At 37.2% G+C, this 21,652-nt stretch overlaps 1 protein-coding gene across 1 annotated transcript in view; it reads left to right on the forward strand.

Annotated features, from left to right (window-relative positions):
* RYR2 (ryanodine receptor 2) overlaps positions 1-21,652 on the forward strand; it is a 721,906-nt gene that overhangs the window by 275,286 nt on the left and 424,968 nt on the right. Inside the window, exon 4 of the mRNA XM_029245584.1 lies at positions 19,546-19,620. Within this exon, the coding sequence (XP_029101417.1) occupies positions 19,546-19,620 (75 nt within the window). The remainder of the gene's footprint in view (positions 1-19,545; positions 19,621-21,652) is intronic.

Raw genomic sequence — 21,652 nt, forward strand, 5'->3', positions numbered from 1 at the left:
AAAATAGGCCAAAATAGAAGAGAGTTCATAAATACCTCCACATGTTAGTAACTTGATTTATGACGGAGGTGGCAATGCAGTACAGTGGAGGCAAGAATTATCTTTTTGTAAATGGTGCAAGGTCAACTGAACAGCTGAATGAGGGGGAAAATGAATCTGAATTCCCTCCCTAGCACCGTATACCCAGAAAACCAATACCAAACAGATTGAGGTCTCAGGTAAGAGTTAGGATAATAAATTTTCTCAGAAATAATGTAGGAGGATCTTTTCAGGACAAAAAGCACCAGCAATGAAGGAAAAGATGGGAGAAATTGTACCCAAACTAAGAATGTCTGTCATCAGAGTTACCATTAAGAGATGGAAAAGACAGGACACAGACTGGGAGAGAATACTTGAAAAATATAAACAATTCCGGGAAATCAGTACGAACAAAAATAGACAACCTAATAGTAAAAAATGGGTGAAAGACTTGAACAAATACTTCTTAACAGCAGATATATTCAAAATATCCAAAGCATACGGAAAAATGCTTCATCACAGTAGGCTTCAGAGAAATGCAGATGAAAACTGTGATGAGGTATTACTACACACCCACCAGAAGATCTAAAATTTAAAGGACTACAAGTATTGTCAAGATGTGAAGCAAGTGAAACTCATACACTCCTGATGAGAGTTAAATGTGTACCACTGCTTTAGACATATTTTTCTGAATTTGTATTCATTAAAAGTGTGGGCCCTCCAAATCATAGTTTTACTTTTAGGAAATTGAAACGACTTCATTATGTTTTGAATCCTGGAACACAGTATGCAGATTTTTCAAGTTTTCCCCCCTAATCTTAATAATAAACAACATGTGTGGTGGAGAATTACTTATAGGGTAGAGTAGGTTTTGTTTTTCACTTTTCTCTAATTTATTATTTTAAAAACCTTAGCAGGGTAATGGATTGTAGGTATGTATTAAATATTTCAATTACTTTCCTTATGTTATGCCTTGATATTAAAAATGTTATATTTATGTTGGATGTTTTATTGTTGTGTCGTAATTATCTAGAAATTTATGTGAAAAACCGGACATGCTGTTTGAATAACTGAAACTAAATAACATGTTCGGTACCATAAGAATCTCTAGGTTCATTTTACATTCTCTTATCTTGATGTTAACACATTGTATTAGGTGGCACTTACCATGAGAAATAGGCTGGTGAATAATTCCAAATTAAATAGAGACTAAAAATCTGAAACAAAAGAGAAAAAAGATGATGTATCTTGTTTTTGGCATACATAGTAGAGCCTAGGAGAGTGGGGATTTCAAGTTAAAGACGCAATTTCAAGATCGAGCTCCATCCTTTTTTTCCAACAACTTTGTTGTTGTTGTTGTTGAGGAAAGTGTGTAACACATTTATATGTCATTTGTTTCCTCATGTATAAATGCAGTCAGTCAGATTACGTGTAAAGTGTTCAGCTCAAAGCCTGGCACACAGTAACTCCTTACTATATGACCTATAGATTTAATAATAATAACATTCTTTACCTTAAACAGTAAAATAAGCAACTTGGAAGAAGCAACCAAACTCATTTTTATAGGTATGGAATAGTTCATGTTTTGTGCCCTAATTTATAACTTCTATATTAATTAAATATATTTATAATTATTAAAATATACTAATTAAATGTACATATTAAAACATGAATACAGAAATGGAGATGTCATGTCATATGATATAATTTATAATTAATTACTTTTGTATTATGTTCTTAACTTCTGTCCTCTCTGCTTAGTCAAGTTGCTATTTAAATGACTGTTTTATTTTCCTTAATGGAAATTGTGTTTTTATTTGAAAATAAATTTGCTCATTTGTTGGTCTTAAAATATTTAATGCTGTTTCCTACAGATGGTAAAATATTTATCGTCTCTAAATTAATGGAATCAGTATTTTTTTAAAAATCCCACATACTTGGATAAAAAATTATTGGAATAAGTACTCATTTGTCTTATATGCTTTATGGATTTGGTAACTGTTTAAACTATAAAATTGATCAAGTTCATTGTGAGCTTTATATTTCCTTTCCTTGATTAGCTTCATATAAATCATTCTCTTCTTCACTGTTTGTAGGCATTTAATTAAATAATTCTTGATAACATTCATAAGAGATGTGTCATGAAATTGCTCTGCATCGCTTATGCATAATTACAGCTTTATTGTACTTTATCAGTCTTTTAATTCTGTGGACCATTTGTCTTGTCTTCTGTGTTTAGCTGAAAATTCACTCCCAGCACATGCTGTTGCTAAGCCTTTCTTTGGGTATTTGGATACTGAGTCTGTTATATTATTGCTAATTCTTGCTGCTTAAAAAAGTTTCACTTTTGTAATATAGATGATCATTAAAGAGCTTCTGTTACTAATACTAGGAACTATGACTCTTGATTACAGTTTCTCTTTCTTCTAGGAAATTCCCACAACACTATCTTTGCACTGATGTGCAAAGATGTGTGTATGTGTGTGCGTGGGTATATTTAACATTTTGATGTGAAAATAATGATGGGATGGTAGAATGTATTTGTTAATCATTGATAAAGCATGGCATATCCTGGTTTCTTGATAAACATGAAAGGGAAATCATTTCACATTTCCTTAAGTTATTTTTCATGGAAGAGAATAAATATAAAAATTTGTCCTTTTAAAGGTAGAAAAGTGAATGATAATTATATTATACTGGACATGACTAAATTGTTTCCCTGTGCCCCAGGATCTAAAGAAATAGATTCATCACTTTAACAGGTTCATGCTTAAAATGAGGACTTGAGCTTTGGGTAACAGCTAAGTATCTTGAAAACTTACAGTGAAAACCAAGGCTTTCCATTCATTAAAGTATTCTTTCTTAAATAACAATGTGTTTGTAAATTCAGAGGTTGGGGGTAGGCTTAGAAGAGATTTTTCTGAAGACTAAATAAATTATTGATGAAGCCAAAATGCTCTGTTGTAAGTAATCTGTTGAATCTATTGAATCTCACTGGGCCTTCAGAACAATCCCACCTGTGTATTTAGGTTGATATTTTTATATCACTTTATAGCATTTAAAAAGTAATCACAATGTATATGCATCTTACGCACATTTCCTTCTTGAAGCTTGTTAATAAGGAGTGGAGATTCTTAGTTATGGCGAAGTAGCATGAGCTTTGGACCTGGTTAAGAATTTTCTAAAGAAAAAAAAATTGCAAGTAAACGTAAATGCATGAAGAGTCTGGAGCAGACCTCAAGTTTCACTGATCCCCAATCATATGTGCTAAAGAAGGGAGGTTGATTATGGAAACTTACCTTTGAGATAGAGTGTATCCCTCAGTGTTGAGATTTTTAAATTCTGATTGATTTGCTAGGAATCTTAGGGCCTTGTAGAGGCAGTCGTTGACATATGGCTTTTTATTCTGTTTTACACTTTGGATATAATTATATTCACTTAATTTTTAAAGAGTCGTATGAGACTAACATGCATTCATTAATAACTACATTTTAAACAATACTTGGATTCTGATTCAGTTTCAGAATTATTTGACAAAGCATGCCTTTTGTTATACTGTGAACATTTATATAATGCTAGAAAGATTGGGCTAAGAGAAATTTTACTTCTATTTCATCAGAGATTTATACTTAGATGCTGTATTTCTAAACTGATCTTTTTCGTTAAATACATTTTTAGAGTTAGAGGAGAATAGTGGTTCCTAAATCAAAGGCCTGTAGGTTTGAGAATTAGGTAAATGTTCACGTTTGCTTTTGAATATATTAGATTATTGTTATTTCATGTACCTGGTACATATTCAGCCTAATGCCTTTTGAAGTTCTGATTACTAAATTAATTGAAATTTGTTTGTTTGAGGAGATTAAATGTTATTAATTAAAAGTTTGGATACTGTTTTGTATCCTTCAGAATTGGAAGTAGGTTTTGGTGCAGGGACCACATTTCAGTTTATTTAAATGACAGTAATTAAAACCTTGCTAGCTACTTATTTGTTTGCCTGTTACTATTTTGACTTTTTCTTTCCACAGAAAGTTGATGTGAAAAAATGGGTATGTGTTTCCACGTATTTACAAAGAGATCGTGATATAAATGGGTGCATGTTTGCTGTTGCCTCTAATCTTTTTGTTTTGCTTCCTAGTGTGGCTGGTACTATGAGTATTCAAAATAACTGCTCTGTTGTAGTCAACACGTATTTTACCAGTCTCCAGTTAGAACCTTTAGAAGTTTCTAGTTTTCTTCTTCTGAAATGGAATCTATTAAAATATTCTCTATCCTTGGAACATTATAGTCTCTATGTAATCGGCTTTATCGTTATGATAGGCTTCTGGTCAATGAGAAGGCTTTTATTATTAATATTGTGTATCTTTTATCGAAAAATCTCGACTGTTTCATCTTAGAATCCTACTGCTTAGCTCTCGTATTTTCCCATGTGCTATAGAAAAAGGCTTTATACATATTCATACAATCTTAAAAAGTGAAGGTGAATGAGAAAATATCACGAAGAAAGCTAACCGCTGCAGAATTCTGGAGGCTAATTTGGAGACCAACAGTGTGACAAAGTGTGTGATATGGCCAAATTATGTTACTATTCTTGGTCTCAGTTTCTTCAACTATTGAGAGAGAGGGAGGGAGGGAGGGGGACAGAGGGAAAGGGAAAGATCCTTCCCATTCTGAACTCCTTTTAATGCTGAATGGAAATTCGAGTTTCACCAACATTGATATTCCTGATCCACTTTGTGTGCAAAACAGCGAGGCCCTTCACTGTTGTGTTGTTTTGTTCGTATTTGCCCTGTGACTTATTATGGTGAATCAGCTAATACTGGCTTACTTGATGACTTCATTTTACTTTCATTATATTCCCTCATTCTGGGATGCAGTTACCCTGAGGCAACATCTTGAGACTTTTGCTGTCTTTTCAGTAGCCTTTCACTTGTGTTTCCCAAACAGATGCCCTGTTTCCTAAACTTCTTTCAGCCCTTTATACTTAAAGAAAGTTTTGTTTATTAAATTTACCATTTCCATTATGATGACACCCATGTATGGATTTTTTTTTTTTTTTTTTTAAAGAAGATGTTGGGGGTAGGAGTTAATTAATTAATTTATTTTTGCTGTGTTGGGTCTTCGTTTCTGTGCAAGGGCTTTCTCTAGTTGTGGCAAGCGGGGACCGCTCTTCATCGTGGTCACGGCCTGTCACTGTCACGGCCTCTCGTTGCGGAGCACAGGCTCCGGACGCGCAGGCTCAGTAGTTGCGGCTCACGGGCCTAGTTGCTCCGCGGCATGTGGGATCCTCCCGGACCGGGGCCCAAACCCGTGTCCCCTGCCTCGGCAGGCGGACTCTCAACCACTGCAGCACCAGGGAAGCCCCGATGTATGGATTTTTGAGAACTACTACTTCTATGTTATAACTCTGGAAATAATTTTAATTCATCATCTGTTTCTTCATAACTAAGCTATTAATTTTGTTCAGCTCTTTCTTTTTGAAATTTCCCCTCTTCTCTGCCTCTAGTTAAAATTCTGATCCGAATTCTTGTCTTGGGAATGGAAACCTGTTTCTAAGAACATGTGTTTCACCTTTTTGTGCTCCTTCCCCAAGATTAGCCATCCTCAAAGAAGCCCCTGTCTCATCTTTTTATCCCTTCACGTCCGTTCCAGTATCCCTGTGCTGTATCCAAATCAGTAGTTCTTGAGCCAGCCACTCAAGCCACTTAAATTCCTTTGGAAATAGAATATTTAAATGAATAAACCCCCTTTCTACCACTGTCTAGAAGTATCCCCATTCTTTCCTCTGCATTTGGTTGCTTTTTTGAAGTGCCTTGCTATGTGGATTTTCTCCCTCTCATTTTCATAGGGATTTCTCATCTCAGAATTTATTCTTAGTAGGATTATTTGCAAACCTTTACCTTAGAGATTGCTTTCTAGTTCTGAGAAAGTATTGGCGATAACATTGAGCTGACAGTCATGCGGTTTAGCTCTGTGACTTACTTCATAACCTGTGTCAGCTATTTGTGGGCATTCGTCTCGTCTCCTTGTTTATAGGATTAGAATCTGGGCTAGCCCTTTCTGGTTCTAAAATATTACTGTTATGTTAATGATAAGACGTATCAATGCTGAAATGTACCTTCATTGAGATATCATATAATGAAAATATCCAGCTGGATTTGCTCTAGGTAACTGATAATCACTATATGTATAGGTCTCAGTAAATTTTAGATTTGAGCTGTTTCTTTCTTTGAAGACCCGTATAGGTCAAATCTTATGCGCTTGCCATAGGGAGCTTGAAAGTCTACTGTCACAGGTAAAATTTGTTACCTTTTTCTGTTACTTGAAGGGTAAGAGAAAACAGTTTAATCCCTTGCCTACCTACCTGCTCTGGGGGCTCATTCTCCTGTGTGCCCTGGGTTAAATTAGGACGGGTTCTATGTTTTCTCATAGACAATGAAACACCCCCCCAGCCATTTCAAGTCACATAAGTCTCATTTCAGTAATTAAAATGCCCAGTCCTGTGTAGTGGAACACTCTTGATGTTAATTCTAGTTACAGCTCAGGCCTCTCCTGCCAGGAGCCTGGAGGGGGTGGGGAGTAGGGAGGAATCTGCATCTCACTTCCCTCTGTCAGTTCCCACACACGCCTGCGCATTGCCTGCGGCTTCTGACCCTCTCAGGGTGTCCTGGCAAGGAGAAGAGGAAAGTTGGCAGGCAGGTCTTCTTTGATGAGCCTGTCATTCATGGGGCTGGTCAGGTGTTTTCAGCTGACTTTCTCTCTGGGTAGTTGGGCGGTGACCAGTGGAGATTCTGTCACCGGAAACCTCTGAGCTGGGGTTCTCTTGCTGCATCCATGTGCCCCATCCTCTAGCTGATCAGTGGTGATGACCTCCTCATCCCTGGTCTCTTGGTGGCATTGAAGACAGTCCCAGGCTGGCTCCATCTAGTGTGGCCCCCATTTGCTCTTGGCAGTGTGGTCACTTCCCAGTTGTAACGTTACTCTGCTGGGACACAGGTATCCCTGAAGCCACCCTCTCTAGGCTTGAGCTGAGGGCAAGCTCTGGGGAAACAGGACTCCAAGCCAACCAACACCTCTCTCTAAGAAACCATCTCTTTGCTCTCCAGCCTCTCCGGATAGACTGGAGCTGGGGGCCAGCTTAGGGCAGCATTTGGCTTTTCAGCCACCTGCTTTGGTGTCCCTGTTTGGGTGGTATCCCAGTGTGGTTTGGAATATGAGAGTATTTGCCACTACTTTGTTCTGAAACAGGTGTCCTATTTTAAGACCCCGTTATATTTGCTTGTCTACAGAACACAGGTGACAACCCCAGATTGAGACTTTCAGAAGCCTTATAAAACTTAAATATATTGAAAATTAGACTTGCTTCTTTATAAATTTTCTCATAGCATCATTCTGGAAACTTCATCGCATGTCAGTCAACCTCTCTCTCTCTCCCCCCTCCTCCTCCCGTCCTTCCACCCTCTAGCTGTTTTCCCGTGTCTCTTTGAGCACCTTTGGGCATTTGTGTTTAATCAAGAGCTCACTGAGTAATCAGATGCTGCTCTTCATACTTCAAGAGGGAATAACATTTGTGAGTTCTGCGTTAAAACGCGATGAATTGTTACTTCCATCTCCTCCACCCTCAGCCCCCTAGCCCCCTAGCCCCCTAACCTCTAGCATTGGTTTCTAACATGGAGGCCTGGGATCACAGTCATGGATGGAGCTGGGGACAATAAAGGGATGGAAAGCATCGTCATATTGTTGTCTGTGAAGCATTGTCTGTAGACCAAATGATGTCTCATACATATTAAGAAATATGTTGATGCTGTTGGAATTATTAAAATACAAAATCCTTTCAAATGTTTCTGAGAGTAGTTTTAATAATGCATTTTTTCGTGCAGCTACTACGATGTGAGGGTCTATGGAGTGCTCTCATGTTATCAAGATTCAATCATGTTTGAAATGGTTTTGAAAAAAATATACAGAATCTTCTATATCCTGATAAAGACAATTTTTTCTAGGGAGGTGGTGCTCTGAGTGTAGGGCAGGCTTTATAGGTCCTCAGGTCATTATGATCCACATACTCTCCGTAGAGATCAGTTTGTTGGTTTTTGATTGAGAGAAAGGTGGGAAAGGAAGAAAGCCCTCGGGCTTCCCTGGTGGCGCAGTGGTTGAGAGTCCGCCTGCTGATGCAGGGGACACGGGTTCGTGCCCCGGTCCGGGAAGATCCCACATGCCGTGGGGTGGCTGGGCCCGTGAGCCATGGCCGCTGAGCCTGCGCGTCCGGAGCCTGTGCTCCGCAACGGCAGAGGCCACAACAGTGAGAGGCCCACATACTGCAAAAAAAAAAAAAAAAAAAAAAAAAAGAAAGCCCTCAATAGCTTTTCTACTTCATATTTTAGGCATTCATGCAGCTCAGTGATTTATAAATGTGTCACAGAGATAAAAGATGAGGATTTATAGTAGCTTATCAGAATTGTTTATTTTCTTTTACTCTTCTAAAGAAGAACTGGATAATTATATATACATATATATGTCAGACCCTTACACATGAGAGAAAAGACAGTCCATTTAGACACTGTCTATAAAGAGTTGTTGATAGGTTGAAACAGACAGCAGTTGCTCCCAAATTATACTGAATTCTTATTAAAAAATACCAGCATACACATATCACTAGATGCCAGTGATGGTCATTAATATGAGTGATGCAAGAGCATTGCCACGGGCTGTATCGTAATATGTATAATTGCTTTTTCATGGGCTAGAAGCGGAACCCTCTTTTAGACGCTTTCTGGGCCCACCATCAACATGTCTGTCAATCAGTGCAGTCTTGAGTATTTTCAGTGGGGAAGTCTTAGAAAGTTAAGCATTTACATAGGATATCTTCATCATAAGAGAAATTGTTGAGATTTTTCACAAAGATATACCCACATATGCTATTAGATAGTATATATTGATATATGTTTGGAACTTGGAATTGCTAATCTGAAATTTCTTTTGCCCTCTAAAATTCTGGGGGAGCATGGTTAATTATAAAAAAGCCACCAACAAACCCAAGTCTTTAGTGGTGAAATATTTTTTCCTCTTCTCAGCATGATGAAATTTACCACATGTATCCTCACTCACAGAGGAGAGAAGACCAGCTGGAGGATTATGGAGAATCCTAGCATCTTGATACAAGGAGAAAAAAGATGACAGAAGAGGCTTAAGTCTGATGGATATTTGGTGTGCAGAGTAGGACATTTCACTGCCTCAGTGGAAACTTCATGTTAGGACTCCAGAGGCAAAATTTTGCCCGAGTCTCTTAGATTGTCCTATTTGATAATTCTTTTTTTTTTTTTTGCGGTACGCGGACCTCTCACTGTTGTGGCCTCTCCGGTTGCGGAGCACAGGCTCCAGAGGTGCAGGCTCAGCGGCCGTGGCCCACGGGTGCAACCGCTCCGCGGCATGTGGGATCTTCCCGGACCGGGGCACGAACCCGTGTCCCCTGCATCGGCAGGCGGACCCTCAACCACTGCGCCACCAGGGAAGCCCGATAATTCTTTTTTAGTAGCCCCAAAATGTTTATTTTGTTGCTTTGTTACTATTTCCTTATCTGTATAATTTTTAAGAAGACATTTCAGCAAAGGTTCTTTTAAAACTTCTAAGAAAGGCCCATTTATAGAGGAATTAATTTTTGTAATCAGTTGTCATTTCACAAACCTGAAATAACAGTGAAAAAAAATCCAAGTTTGAACTGAAAGGCAAAATTATGGTAGAGGAAGTTTGTACATCACCTCAATTTCTGTTTCTTTCTTTGTACCAGTAACAGATGGAATATAATTATGCAGTCTCTTGATGTCTGATGTTTGATTACAATTTTCAGACTAAAGTATTGCTATTTGATTTGTTTTTCTACTCATAATTATTTGCATATGCTAAGAAAATCCCTTAGGGTTTTCAGATCTACTAGATCAAGTGACATATAGAGCAAAGACTCCTGCTTCTTTTTATCATCCATTAGACTCCCAGGGCCATCTTTGTTTGAGTTAGAACATAAGGATTGCTGTTTCTCTTCCTGGTTTTCATGTTAGTCTAGCATAATGGGGGGGTGCTTATGTCCCCAGCTCTTGGTCACATTTGAAGCTTCATCTGAGTTGTCCATTCTGAAGTAATTAAACTAAACTTGGGACACTGAATTACTGCCACTCGTAGTTTTGCCCTAAAGAACTAAAATTTCCCACTTTGTGTTTCTGTGTCAATTGATTTTCATCCTCAAATTTCTTCTAAGACAGCACCATGCCTGGACTCTGTCTTTGTAATTATCCATCTCTGTATCTTGTCTAATGAAATTTTAGCTCTTAAATAATTGATTTCCGGGCTTCCCTGGTGGCACAGTGGTTGAGAGTCCGCCTGCCGATGCAGGGGACACGGGTTCGTGCCCCGGTCCGGGAATATCCCACATGCCGCGGAGCGGCTGGGCCCGTGAGCCATGGCCGCTGAGCCTGCGCGTCCGGAGCCTGTGCTCCACAACGGGAGAGGCCACAACAGTGAGAGGCCCGCGTACCGCAAAATAAATAAATAAATAAACAAAATAAATAATTGATTTCCTTATTAAACTTATTGTAAGCATAAAAATGATAATGCTTTACACCTAAATTGAGGCTGTTTCAATATTTATCTTCATGCATGAGTTTCTTTTCTCTTTCTATCACATCATCAACTTGTAAAGGATTTTAATTTTCATTCTTTTTCTGTTGTTCTTTATCATACTTAAGCAGTGTTTACATTGAGATTAAAATAATATATTTTTCCTTTATATATTAATGGATTTTGACTTCTTCTTTGCCCTTGAATGATCCCTTTTGAATATCTTCTAATGTAATAAGTCAAATAGATGGACCAATAGGTGATTTGTACAAAAAGTTAATGTCAGTACTGCCACAGACAATCTTTCATGTTCCTGATTGTCTTGAAAATGATGCGTGTCTGATACATCTGCTCTTCTTTCTCGTTCTGTAGATGGCCGTCTTAGTCTTTGCTAATTTACAGCATTCATTTTATTTTATCCTGTGTACAGATCACTCTTCTCTGTGACTTGCGCATCCTGTATTCACACACAACTAAAAATTATGAAGAGCAGACCTCAGTAACTAGATGACTTTTTTTTCTATTTTCTACAATTCTAAAGTAGTTCCACCTAGGTAGCTGACAAAATCAGACTGAAGACATTTCTGAACGAAAAATCTCTAAAACCTAAATGAGTTAAAAACCCTAAAATCTCATGAAGAAAGTATCTATTATAAACCATTTTCTGTAGCAAAATTTTGGATTTTTGTTTTTCTTTGAATTAAGGCTTAAATGATTTTCGCTAATTCCTCAGTGATATCTGCATCACTGGTGATCACAGGTAGGCATGTCATTAGTCAGTATCAACATGGAGTGAAGTTCCTTGATATCATTTACCACGGATATTAGTTACAAAAATGTAACTACACAGCCTATGTTTTCTAAGCTGAGAATGAAACGGTTCTTGACAGTTTTTCCTTAACAGTATAATATTGAAAATGAAAAAAATCAGTCATAATAGAACTGCCATTTAGTAATATACATATATTACTATGTATGTATGTTTCAGGGAAACAAGTGTGGTATTTAACATCTATGTTAGAAAACTTTCCTTGCTGTTTTCTTTAAGACTAATGTGGATGTGTGTATTTTTTCCTCTGTAGGACTTAAATGCATCTGACAGCTAAATTAGTCCTAAGTTTGGAAACATACTATCATTTTTCCTTCTTTGCTCTTTTTCATCTCTCCCAGGAGTAAGAAGTCAAAGAAACTTTATGGGTCTAAAGAAAAAGGAAGGAATATATCGATATGTACATAGTATGTTTTGTAGAAGAAAAAAAGAGCTGTTATAATGTAAATCATGAGAAGTGGCCGAGTCAAGAGAAAAGTTTTGTGGTTTTTCTTTGAAATTCACATATCACAATGTGTAGTATCTAAAGAATTGCTTTTTGTCATTTTTGCATGAATTATGGGCAGCTCATCACAGCATATTAATTGATGGTCTACTGTACCTGTTTCTAATCCACTATTTTTTACTTAAGTTAGTTGGGTTGCTGTTTATATTACTGCATTTTTATGCAACAGATGAGATGAAAAATTTTTTAAAGCATTGTCAGAATATAATTTTAGGATTATACCATTTTTTGGGTGCTTAAGTATGCTGTAAATTGAATCACGCATTAAAGTCAAGTAGCATGTTTTCACAGAAAAGAAAGAACTAATGTAAAAGCATTCTAAAAAAGAGTTTGGCTTGCTACACCTTTTCTCTAGCATGTAGTTGATATTAAGTTTTGTTGTGACAACACAGTGAATGTTTTTTTGTTTATTGTTCATGTAACTCCATTTAGAACAGTGGAGTCTAAAAATAAGATATTTAAAAATGTCTTTGAAATAATGTATATTTAATATCTTCTCTCTTTTCCTTATGCCCCTACAGAAATTCATGATGAAGGTAAGGCATTGGATCATCTGCTGTATATGTAATACTCTGTATGTTTTGTGTTTGGTTACTCTTATTTAATTTTTGAATTCATGGCACTTTTCTTCACATTTTAAAGTTTTCAAAAATTAAATCAAAACTTTTAAACTTTTAAATTTCAGTTAATACATCCCATGTTTACATTTATTGACATTTGACATCTTTGGGTCATATTGTGACATACTAAGTCTTACTTAGCCAACGTTAGGAATTTCTCCCATTGAAACAGATTTTTTTTCTGTCGTTCTCCATCTAGAATTTTCACTGTGGGAATTATATTGGCTGTTTTGTGTTTATGCACTGTTGCATGAATACAATAGCAGATTCATACACTGGAAAATTAGAAGAGGCACCAAGAAGCTCCTAGTGAACTACTTACTCCAGGAGATGTGAAAATAATTTGATTTCTTTTTACTCCTCAATCAAATTAGAAAAACAAAAAGGTTTTAAGAGAGACAAACTAAAATAGAAGAGTAAAATCCATGGTCATGTCATTGAAGGACACATGTAGGGAAAAGAGAGGAACAGCAGAATGTCATTATTTGAGAGAAAAAGTAGAAATGTGTTGTTTCATTTTTATATACCTGCTACATTTCTCATGTAACTTTCATGAAATTTAATTTTTATCCTAAAAGCTGAGGAAAATTGTATAGAGAAATTGATTGTGTTCAGGTAATGAAGGCTTAATATATTTAAAAATTTCAAAAGATATAAACTCTGAAAAGTGTGAAATCAAAATTCTGGATGTAGATTTAAAAGGTTGCTTAGAAGAAAAGGAAGCAAAGGGTTCATTTTCTGTGGAGTTACATTCATATTTGACGAAACTCTGAACCAGGAGCGTTGTATTGACACATGGACCTATTCGTTAACATTAAGAATTTGACAGTTTGGATAGGGTGACAGAGCAGAACACTTACTTGAAGTCCCTATCAACAAGGACCCAAAACATTTTCCAAAATTTCAAATAATTGCAGCCATTATTTTTCAGTGGAAACTATTGTTATTACCTTGGGAAGCGAGGACATGAACTGCTCAATGAGGCAGATCACGAAACAAGGGATTTGGTTGGGAAAATGTTACCAACCGCAGAAAACAAGAATATGTTCTCTCTTTGCAAATATTAATAAATAATGAAGGGGACTTCCCTGGCGGTCCAGTGGTTAAGACTCTGCAGGGGGCACAGGGGGCACACGTTCGATCCCTGGTAGGGGAACTAAGATACTCCATGCCGCGCGACAAGGCTAAATAAATAAATAATGAAATTGGGTTTGATTTTTTAAAAATTAGCAGTTTTGCTTGCTAAATCTGCATTTACTGTACTCATTTTATCATCTCACTCCTATTCAAATCCTTTGTCTATGCCATTTCTATGATTCCTTGGAGAACAGTAAATGGCTTAGTTCCTGAAGCATGTACCTCAAGCTCTTTCATGAGAGCTGATTCACACAAAAATCAATGCAAATAGAAAAATGATGTCCATTTGGTTTACACCAGGTGGTGTACCTGATGTAATTTAATTAAGCTCTGACTTCTTTTAACCGCAAGGCCAGAAACCCAATGACTTATTTTCATACCTGCATTCGATCATCTGGAAAGGTTAGAATTTGACTCAGCGAGGGCCTATGCATTAAACTATAGTAATTTAAACCGATTACAAGGAAAAGGATGCTAAATTTTATGCAGCTTTTTCACTTTTCAGTCGTTACTTGCTTTGGTTTTCAGACCTGGACACACATCGTTAGAACCTCCTAGAACCAGCCAGATGCTTCCTTGTCGCAGGTGCTCATTTCTGCTGGTGGCCCTGAGCAGTGATCAGTTAGTCCTGTCCTAGGCCTGGTCTGTTCCCTCTGCAGATCTTTGGTTAAGACACGCTCCCTCACAAGTTAGCCATCTAATGCCAAGTGGCTCTCTCGACAGTGGTCAGCTGGTTTGTCAAACATATTTATTTTGCACTGAAGCCAGATTTCTCATTAATTATTAAAATCATCCTTTGAACCTGTTATATGATTCACCACTGAAGATGGCAGGGCTGTTTGCATGGCTCCTGCTGCCGGGGACCCCAGGTGGACCAGATGCAAGGCCAGCAGTTCTGTGCTCCTCCTCTGTCTAGTGCTCTTCACATTTGCGTTGGAAAGTCACGTTGAGATGATGTGAAGGCTTACGCACAGAGATATTTTTTTTGTTTTTCTCCCTGAAACAACTCATTACCCGAGTATCACTCTTTGTATTTGAAGGTAAACTTAAAAGCTTCCCTGCTTAAATATCTGAGCACTATGAAAGAAGTTCTCCAAGGCAAATTCCTTTTTGTTGTTGTCTGTCGTTTTAAACGTTGGTTGTGTAGCTTAGTATTACCTAAGCAGTAAACTCTTTTTAAGATTTCATTGTTTTTCTTCTGAAATGGCGTGTTATAATGATCAAGGGATATAGAAAAGTTCTCCTGTAGAGTCTGATTTATTTTTTATTTATTTTTTTGCGGTACGCGGGCCTCTCACTGTTGTGGCCTCTCCCGTTGCGGAACACAGGCTCCGGACGCGCAGGCTCAGCAGCCATGGCTCACGGGCCCAGCCGCTCCGCGGCATGTGGGATCTTCCCAGATTGGGGCACGAACCCGCGTCCCCTGCATCGGCAGGTGGACTCTCAACCACTGAGCCACCAGGGAAGCCCTGATTTATTTAAAACAAACAAACAAACAAAAAAGAAACCTCTTGAATAATAAGGGCCTGGAATTATGAGAAATGTCCTACATTGATTAGCATAGCATTTTTGTACAGAAAAACTGATTAGTAAAACAGAAAACCTTATAATATTTAGATGTTATACAGTTAACAAATTAAATGGTTTTAAATAGCAATGACACTAAAGATGCATTAATAAGCAAATATGTGGTATGAACATATTTTATTAAACACAGAGGAGGAAGAACACCCCAAACAATAGAAACACATAGCCAGTAATGTTTATGCATGTTTAAACCTCTCGAGTTGATCTCAGTCATTACTGTTCTGGTTTTATGTACTGTGCTTTTCTGCTGTTGTATTTTAAGCTTGTAGCAGTGGTACCTCAAAGGTAGCTACAATGATCCAATTTTCCCCTCCCCACAGAGGAGGATAACAGATTAATAAATGATACCGTATGACTGCATCTTATTCTGAATAAATGTAAACGTAGAAGTATTTCCATCAGAGCTTCTGCTTACAATATGGGTACCCTGATTGCACATTTTGGGCCAAGATGCTGGAAAGCTCAAGGCATAGGAATACCTAATAATACCAAGTTGGTATTAAAATAATCTGTGGAAAAATTGAAGTGTGGTTTGTTTAGAATACATACAGCTTTGTTGCTTAGATTTTGTTTGAACGTACTCTGCACTTTTTTTATCCACTTACAGTTCACCAGTTTAACTTTTTTACACTATCGTTTAATATTAGCCCTGTCAGTCATCTCAGGGGTCCTGGGACCAAACCTACGCACAGAACTGAAAAAACTTTTTTAACTGATATTTTCAGCAAGTCCAATTTTACCCTTTATTAAATGATTCTTGGCTCTCTGGCACCAGAAATATTTAGAGGGAGGAGTTTGGAAATGGTAGTTGTTACCTTGGGTTGGTGGTGTTTTTCCCTGAAAGAACAACAGCCCCTTAGCGTAAACCCCCTTCACCTATGGGAGACTACAGCAGTCTAGCAGAAGCCAACTTCAGGATCCGCAGAGGGGCCATAGAGGGCTGTTCACAGCTCACCAACCATACCACAGGCCCAGCCAATCACAGGGGAGAGCTGGGGTGTGAGGGACAGACCGTTGCATTTTCAGAAACAGGTAGGGCCCAAGTCACACTCGGAAATGTATGTCAAGGACATGTAAGTTCCAGGTAATACTTTTACTAAAAAGACCTGATAATCCGACATGCAGTTGGAGGTGGTAAGAAATGCAGAGAGAATTAGTTCTTAAACTTCTGTTTTCTTTGCTGTTAGTGTGCAAGTCTTTGGTAGGGAAACGCATGGGTTCAGTTTATAATTGTTGAATGAATGAATAATTAGAGAAAACTCTCATTTTGAAGGCAGAGGAAAACAAGCTGTGAGCCTATTATGCCTAATACCCTTGACATCAGATAGTGTACCTCTCAGATACAGTATTTGAAGATACCCGATAAATATCTTTTGAGTGAATAGAAAAAAGTGTTTCTTTTGTATAATGTTTACTGGAGAATCAGTAGGACTAAAGTATAGGTGACATGAATGTGAACACAAGGTTTGTTACATAAAATTTAACTTTCTACTTTTTCTCTTAACTGGTGCAATGGAAAGCACCGCTTACTTTGCCTGTGTTTTAGAGTCCAAGGAACAGTGAACGTGTTAACTTCAGAAAGCACCAAGGTATTTTTCCAAAGTGCGATTTTGAGGGGTGGGCTAGCCTTGAACTTGTTGGTCCATTAGCTTGATTGATTCTATCTAGTTGGTCCTGGCTGGATTCCCAAAGATTATGACGGTTATAGCACTGTGAGCTTGTAAGGTTCTGGTTTGGGTGGCCGGAGGAGAAATGGACCCCTTGTTGCAGAGTACTGAATTACTACTGCTTGTGATGTTATTAGCCAGCAGTGATGAACTTTTTCTCATTGAAATTGCCCTGGGGGATTACCCAGTCCACTTTGAGGCAGCATGCTGTAGTCTTGAAGGAATAACCCTGGAGGTGGCTAAGCCAGTGTAACCGGTACTTTAACAGGTGTAACCATCCTCTTAAAGTACCGGTAGTTCCCTACATCAGAGGAAGTCCATAAATATTTGTTTACTTAAATTAAAGCAAGGACCAGGCCAAATTTAACAAGAAAATTGATATGATTGATTGACCAAATCAGAAAGCACAAATAAAGAACCAAGGTACGTCTTTGGATGCATCCCACAAACACAATTCTTTTGATAAATGTTTGTTGAATAAGTTATCCAGCCTGCCCAAGAGTGGAAATTATACATTTTATTTGTCCTGAATCAGAGCCAATCACAATAGTATTATTTAAAATGACAAGTTAGAGGAAAAGGACTGCAGACCATGTGACAGAAATTATATTCACTTGTGTTAACAGTGCTCTCTTAATTAACAAAGTTAATTTAGTGTGGATTATTTGCATACTTTTATAGGAATTGTATTAAAACTAAATTTGTGACATAAATTAGCATTTGAGTAGTGAGGAAATCTGTAGTGTTAAATCCATAATAGACAACTATGTAAAATCTCTATATATAAAATCTTTGAAAGAAAATTCAGATACTAAAATATCTCCTCTTAACCAATTTGAACATTTATGTATATATGTACATATGAACACATGAAATGCACAGGCAAAGCTTTACAGAAAAAACAGCACTCTGGTTAAATCTAAAGCTTGTTCTTCATCTAAAAACACCTTGTTTTGGTTGGTATGACTGTCTAGTGTCATTAAAGTTCAGCTGGATCTTGTGGCTTTGGAACTTATATCTGGTAGGGAAAGGTAAGCTCCTACCAAACTAGTACAAATCAGACAAGGTAAATAAGTTGTTCTTGGCCACAGTAAATCAAATATATTATAGAAAATAAAAGTACTCTCTAAACAGGGCCTCATTCTTAGGAGGAATATAATTTTGCAGAGTAGATTTTTCCCTTTTTCACTCTGGAGGTGAAAAAGTAACTTTCCTTTTTTGTAAAGCAGTTTTTTCTCATAATTTTAGTACCTTTTAATACCTATTTTTAAATGGTTTGGAAGTCTTTTAAGCATAACATGTAAAGTTATTTTAAGAAATTATGTGGAACAATAGGAAGGGGATATATTTTTAGTAAAAAAGGTATAATAATAATGAATATTAAAGTACTTTCTCCTGTACTTCTTAGAGTATGTATAAGTCAGTAACATCACAGTCATCCTTAAAGACCTCTTTTTCCTACAGAAAAAAAGGGCAGCCTCCTTGGCATAATGTTCTGTACCTCCCGTGATGTTACCCTGATCTAATTTTATGGCTCCTGTTTAGTTTCTCTGCGACCCAGCACTGCAATCCCATGGTCCCTTCCTCTTTCTTAATACCCTGGAGTTGTTTCCTATGACACCTTTACTCACCTGGATCGGGGAACCCATCTGGCTTCTCAAATTTAGCTCAGGTTGTAGCTTCATAGAAGAGGGAGCCCTTAACCTGGGTTTAAAGCAGTCGACGAGGTGGAAAAGACTACAGAGGGAAGGAGTATTGTGTTCTAAGACAGAGCAGTAAGAAAGGTCGGGGCAGGGAAAGTGTGTCTGTCTGGAGCACAAGGGATTTGGGGGCGAGGCTAGAAAGGGCTGAGACTAAAATCCTCTATGTGTGTACTACTCATTCTTGTCCCCAAAACAACAGCACCTGGGTCATCTGGAAAATTTTTGAAATGAAACATCTCTGTGTTTACTCCAGACCTACTGGATCAGAATCTTGGGGGTAGGCCCAGGGTTCTGTGTTTTAACAAGCTCTCCAGGTGATTTGTAAGTATGCTAGAATTTGAGAAGCATTCCGCTATCTCATATAAAGGAATTTGGACGCATTTTCTATGAACAGTTGGAAGATATGAAAGGTTTTTAAGCCTGAAGATGATTTGATGAATTTTCTGTTTAAGAACACTCATTCACTGAAGAAGTATTTATTTAGTCCTTACTATGTGCCAGGCATTTTGCAAGGAATCTGGTATACCACGATGCCCAAAGTACCGTAGCCCCTGCTCGATGCGGACCACAGTGTAATGGGAAATACAGACAACAAATAACTGGGAATCAAAAATTACGAATTATGGTATTTACTGAACTCGAGTTCATTCTTTAAGAACTAGATCAACTGCTAGCCCCCTCCCCCCACAGGAGGTGGTTTTCTTGGTAGCTTTGTCCCGATTTAAGCATTCTTTCCACAGCACTTTGCTCATCTGCAGTAGCTCTTCTTTTATTTTTTCCCATTAAACTTTTCCATGAGAACAAGAGAGCATTTTATGGACTTAGTTAAATTTACTCTTTTTTTCCTTGTTGACCCTTTCTCTGCTCTCTGCAGACCGCTCAAGGTGGTGGCCACCGAACGCTCCTCTATGGACATGCCATATTGCTGCGTCATTCCTACAGCGGCATGGTGAGTACCCGTGTAGACTGCATCTCCCCTGTGGTCATGCTGATCCATTTGTGCATATGTGGTCAGGAAATGTTTGGTAATCCCATTTCATTGATGGCTTTAACAAGCTTGGTTGTATGTATTTTTGAATATCTTTATATCCTGCTTAGTTTTCTCATTTATAAGATGACAGCTTAGAGGACCTTTAAGGTCCTTCAGTTCTATCATTATGTGACTTCTATTTTTCGTATCTTACTTTTGAAAGACTAGGTTTAGGAGGAGAGAGGTGTTAAGAGTCAAGTAAGAAATAGTTCTCATTTCGGATTTTATTTCAAACCGTTTATTTATTAGAGAATTAAAGCATCCTTACTGAAAAATAGTATAAAAAACTGCCTACGAGTCCCACCTTCAACTCTCCACTAACTTCTTTTCCTTCTTAACTAGTTGTTCTCTTTGTTTTTCCATATCAGCTCCTCTTGCAACCAGTTATCCATTTATCCACTGGGTTCCTCTCCGGCACAATTTACTCATTCTCATTTATATATGCGTGTGTGTGCGTGTGTGTGTGTAAAATATGTATAAAGTAAAATATATAAATATTCCATTCTTTTAAAAGCTTTATTAAGTTATAAAAACACTACATATTCATTCTGTAAGATTTGGAAATTACAGAAGAAAAAAATCTTCATGATCACGCCAATGAGAGAAAACTGTTGGGGACTTTTTAAAAATTTTCAATCTTTGCTGTCATTAAAATTTTTTTAGTATAATTGAGATCTTGTTATATAACCAAATTTATATCCAGATTTTTTTTACATATTATCACAGTATAAGTATTATCCATATTATTTAAATTTTTCATCAAGCTTATTTTAGTAACTACACAATAGTCCAATACCTGGAAGTATAAAATAATCATTTCTTTTAAGAAGGAGATAATTCCCAAAATGTGTAAACTGTTCCTGAGCAAAAGCTTAAACATAGCCTCAATATCAATACCAAAAAAACCCATCAATTTTCATCATCATGAATATTGATGTGAAAAATCTGGTTAATGGAATTGAAAATTATAGGAAGAGAAGTAGAGGAAAAGTATAGATGTGATTTTAATAATGACTTAATATCATTTATGTTAATGTGCTACATCACATTAGTAGGTCAAATGAGAAAAACTGTGACCATCTTAACAGGTGCTGAAACAGGTTTTTAATAAAAATACCAATTCCTAATAAAAACTAAGCATTGATGATTATTTTCTCAATGATAAAGAAAATATTTATGTCAAATCAATGACCTCATACTTAATTGTCGAACACTGAATCCATTCTTGAGAAACCTAAAAGAAAAAAAAACTCCCAAGAATATGCTAGCTATCTAACATTTTTCTGGAAATCTTGGCTGACTTAGTAAGATACGAAATAAAATAAAGGAGAGCACTTTAAGTGGCTGGATAGAAGACAAATATATAAAAACAACCTTTTTGCATATAGCACTCACACATTAGAACTTCATGGAAGGAATTCCACTTTCGATAGCAATCAAAACACATAAAATAATAAATATGAGAGTCAGTTTTCAGAAAAATACCCTTGATACATAGTAGATGGGTAAGAGCCTGAACTTGGTTGGTAGATCTGGGTTCAGGCTCACTTTCCTGTATGCTGTACAGCCTTGGATACCTTGCCAAACTTCTTTAAGCCTGTAATTGCTTAAATTTTATCCATTCAGTCAATATATATTATTTAGCACCTCCTGTGTGCTGGATATAGTAGTAAATAAGACCAAGTCTTTACCCTTAACAGAATGTAATTAACATTTAGTGAAATAATTATAGTGTGTGCCTCACAGTTGCTGTGAACGTTAGAAGAGGAGAGAATGTACGCTAACAGTTGCAGTGCCTGGTACTGTAATATTACTGAGAAATATTGCAGAAGACTTTAATAGAGATCACTGAGTTTTTACCTGGGAAATCAGTATTATAACACTTACTTTTTCTCAAATAAAGGCTGATATTTAATATGCTTAGATCTAAGGTCTGTAACCCTCGGGGGCC

The sequence above is a fragment of the Monodon monoceros genome, unplaced genomic scaffold (assembly GCF_005190385.1).
Source record: "Monodon monoceros isolate NGI ecotype Baffin Bay Population unplaced genomic scaffold, NGI_Narwhal_1 Super_Scaffold_4, whole genome shotgun sequence".
NCBI lineage: Eukaryota > Metazoa > Chordata > Mammalia > Artiodactyla > Monodontidae > Monodon > Monodon monoceros.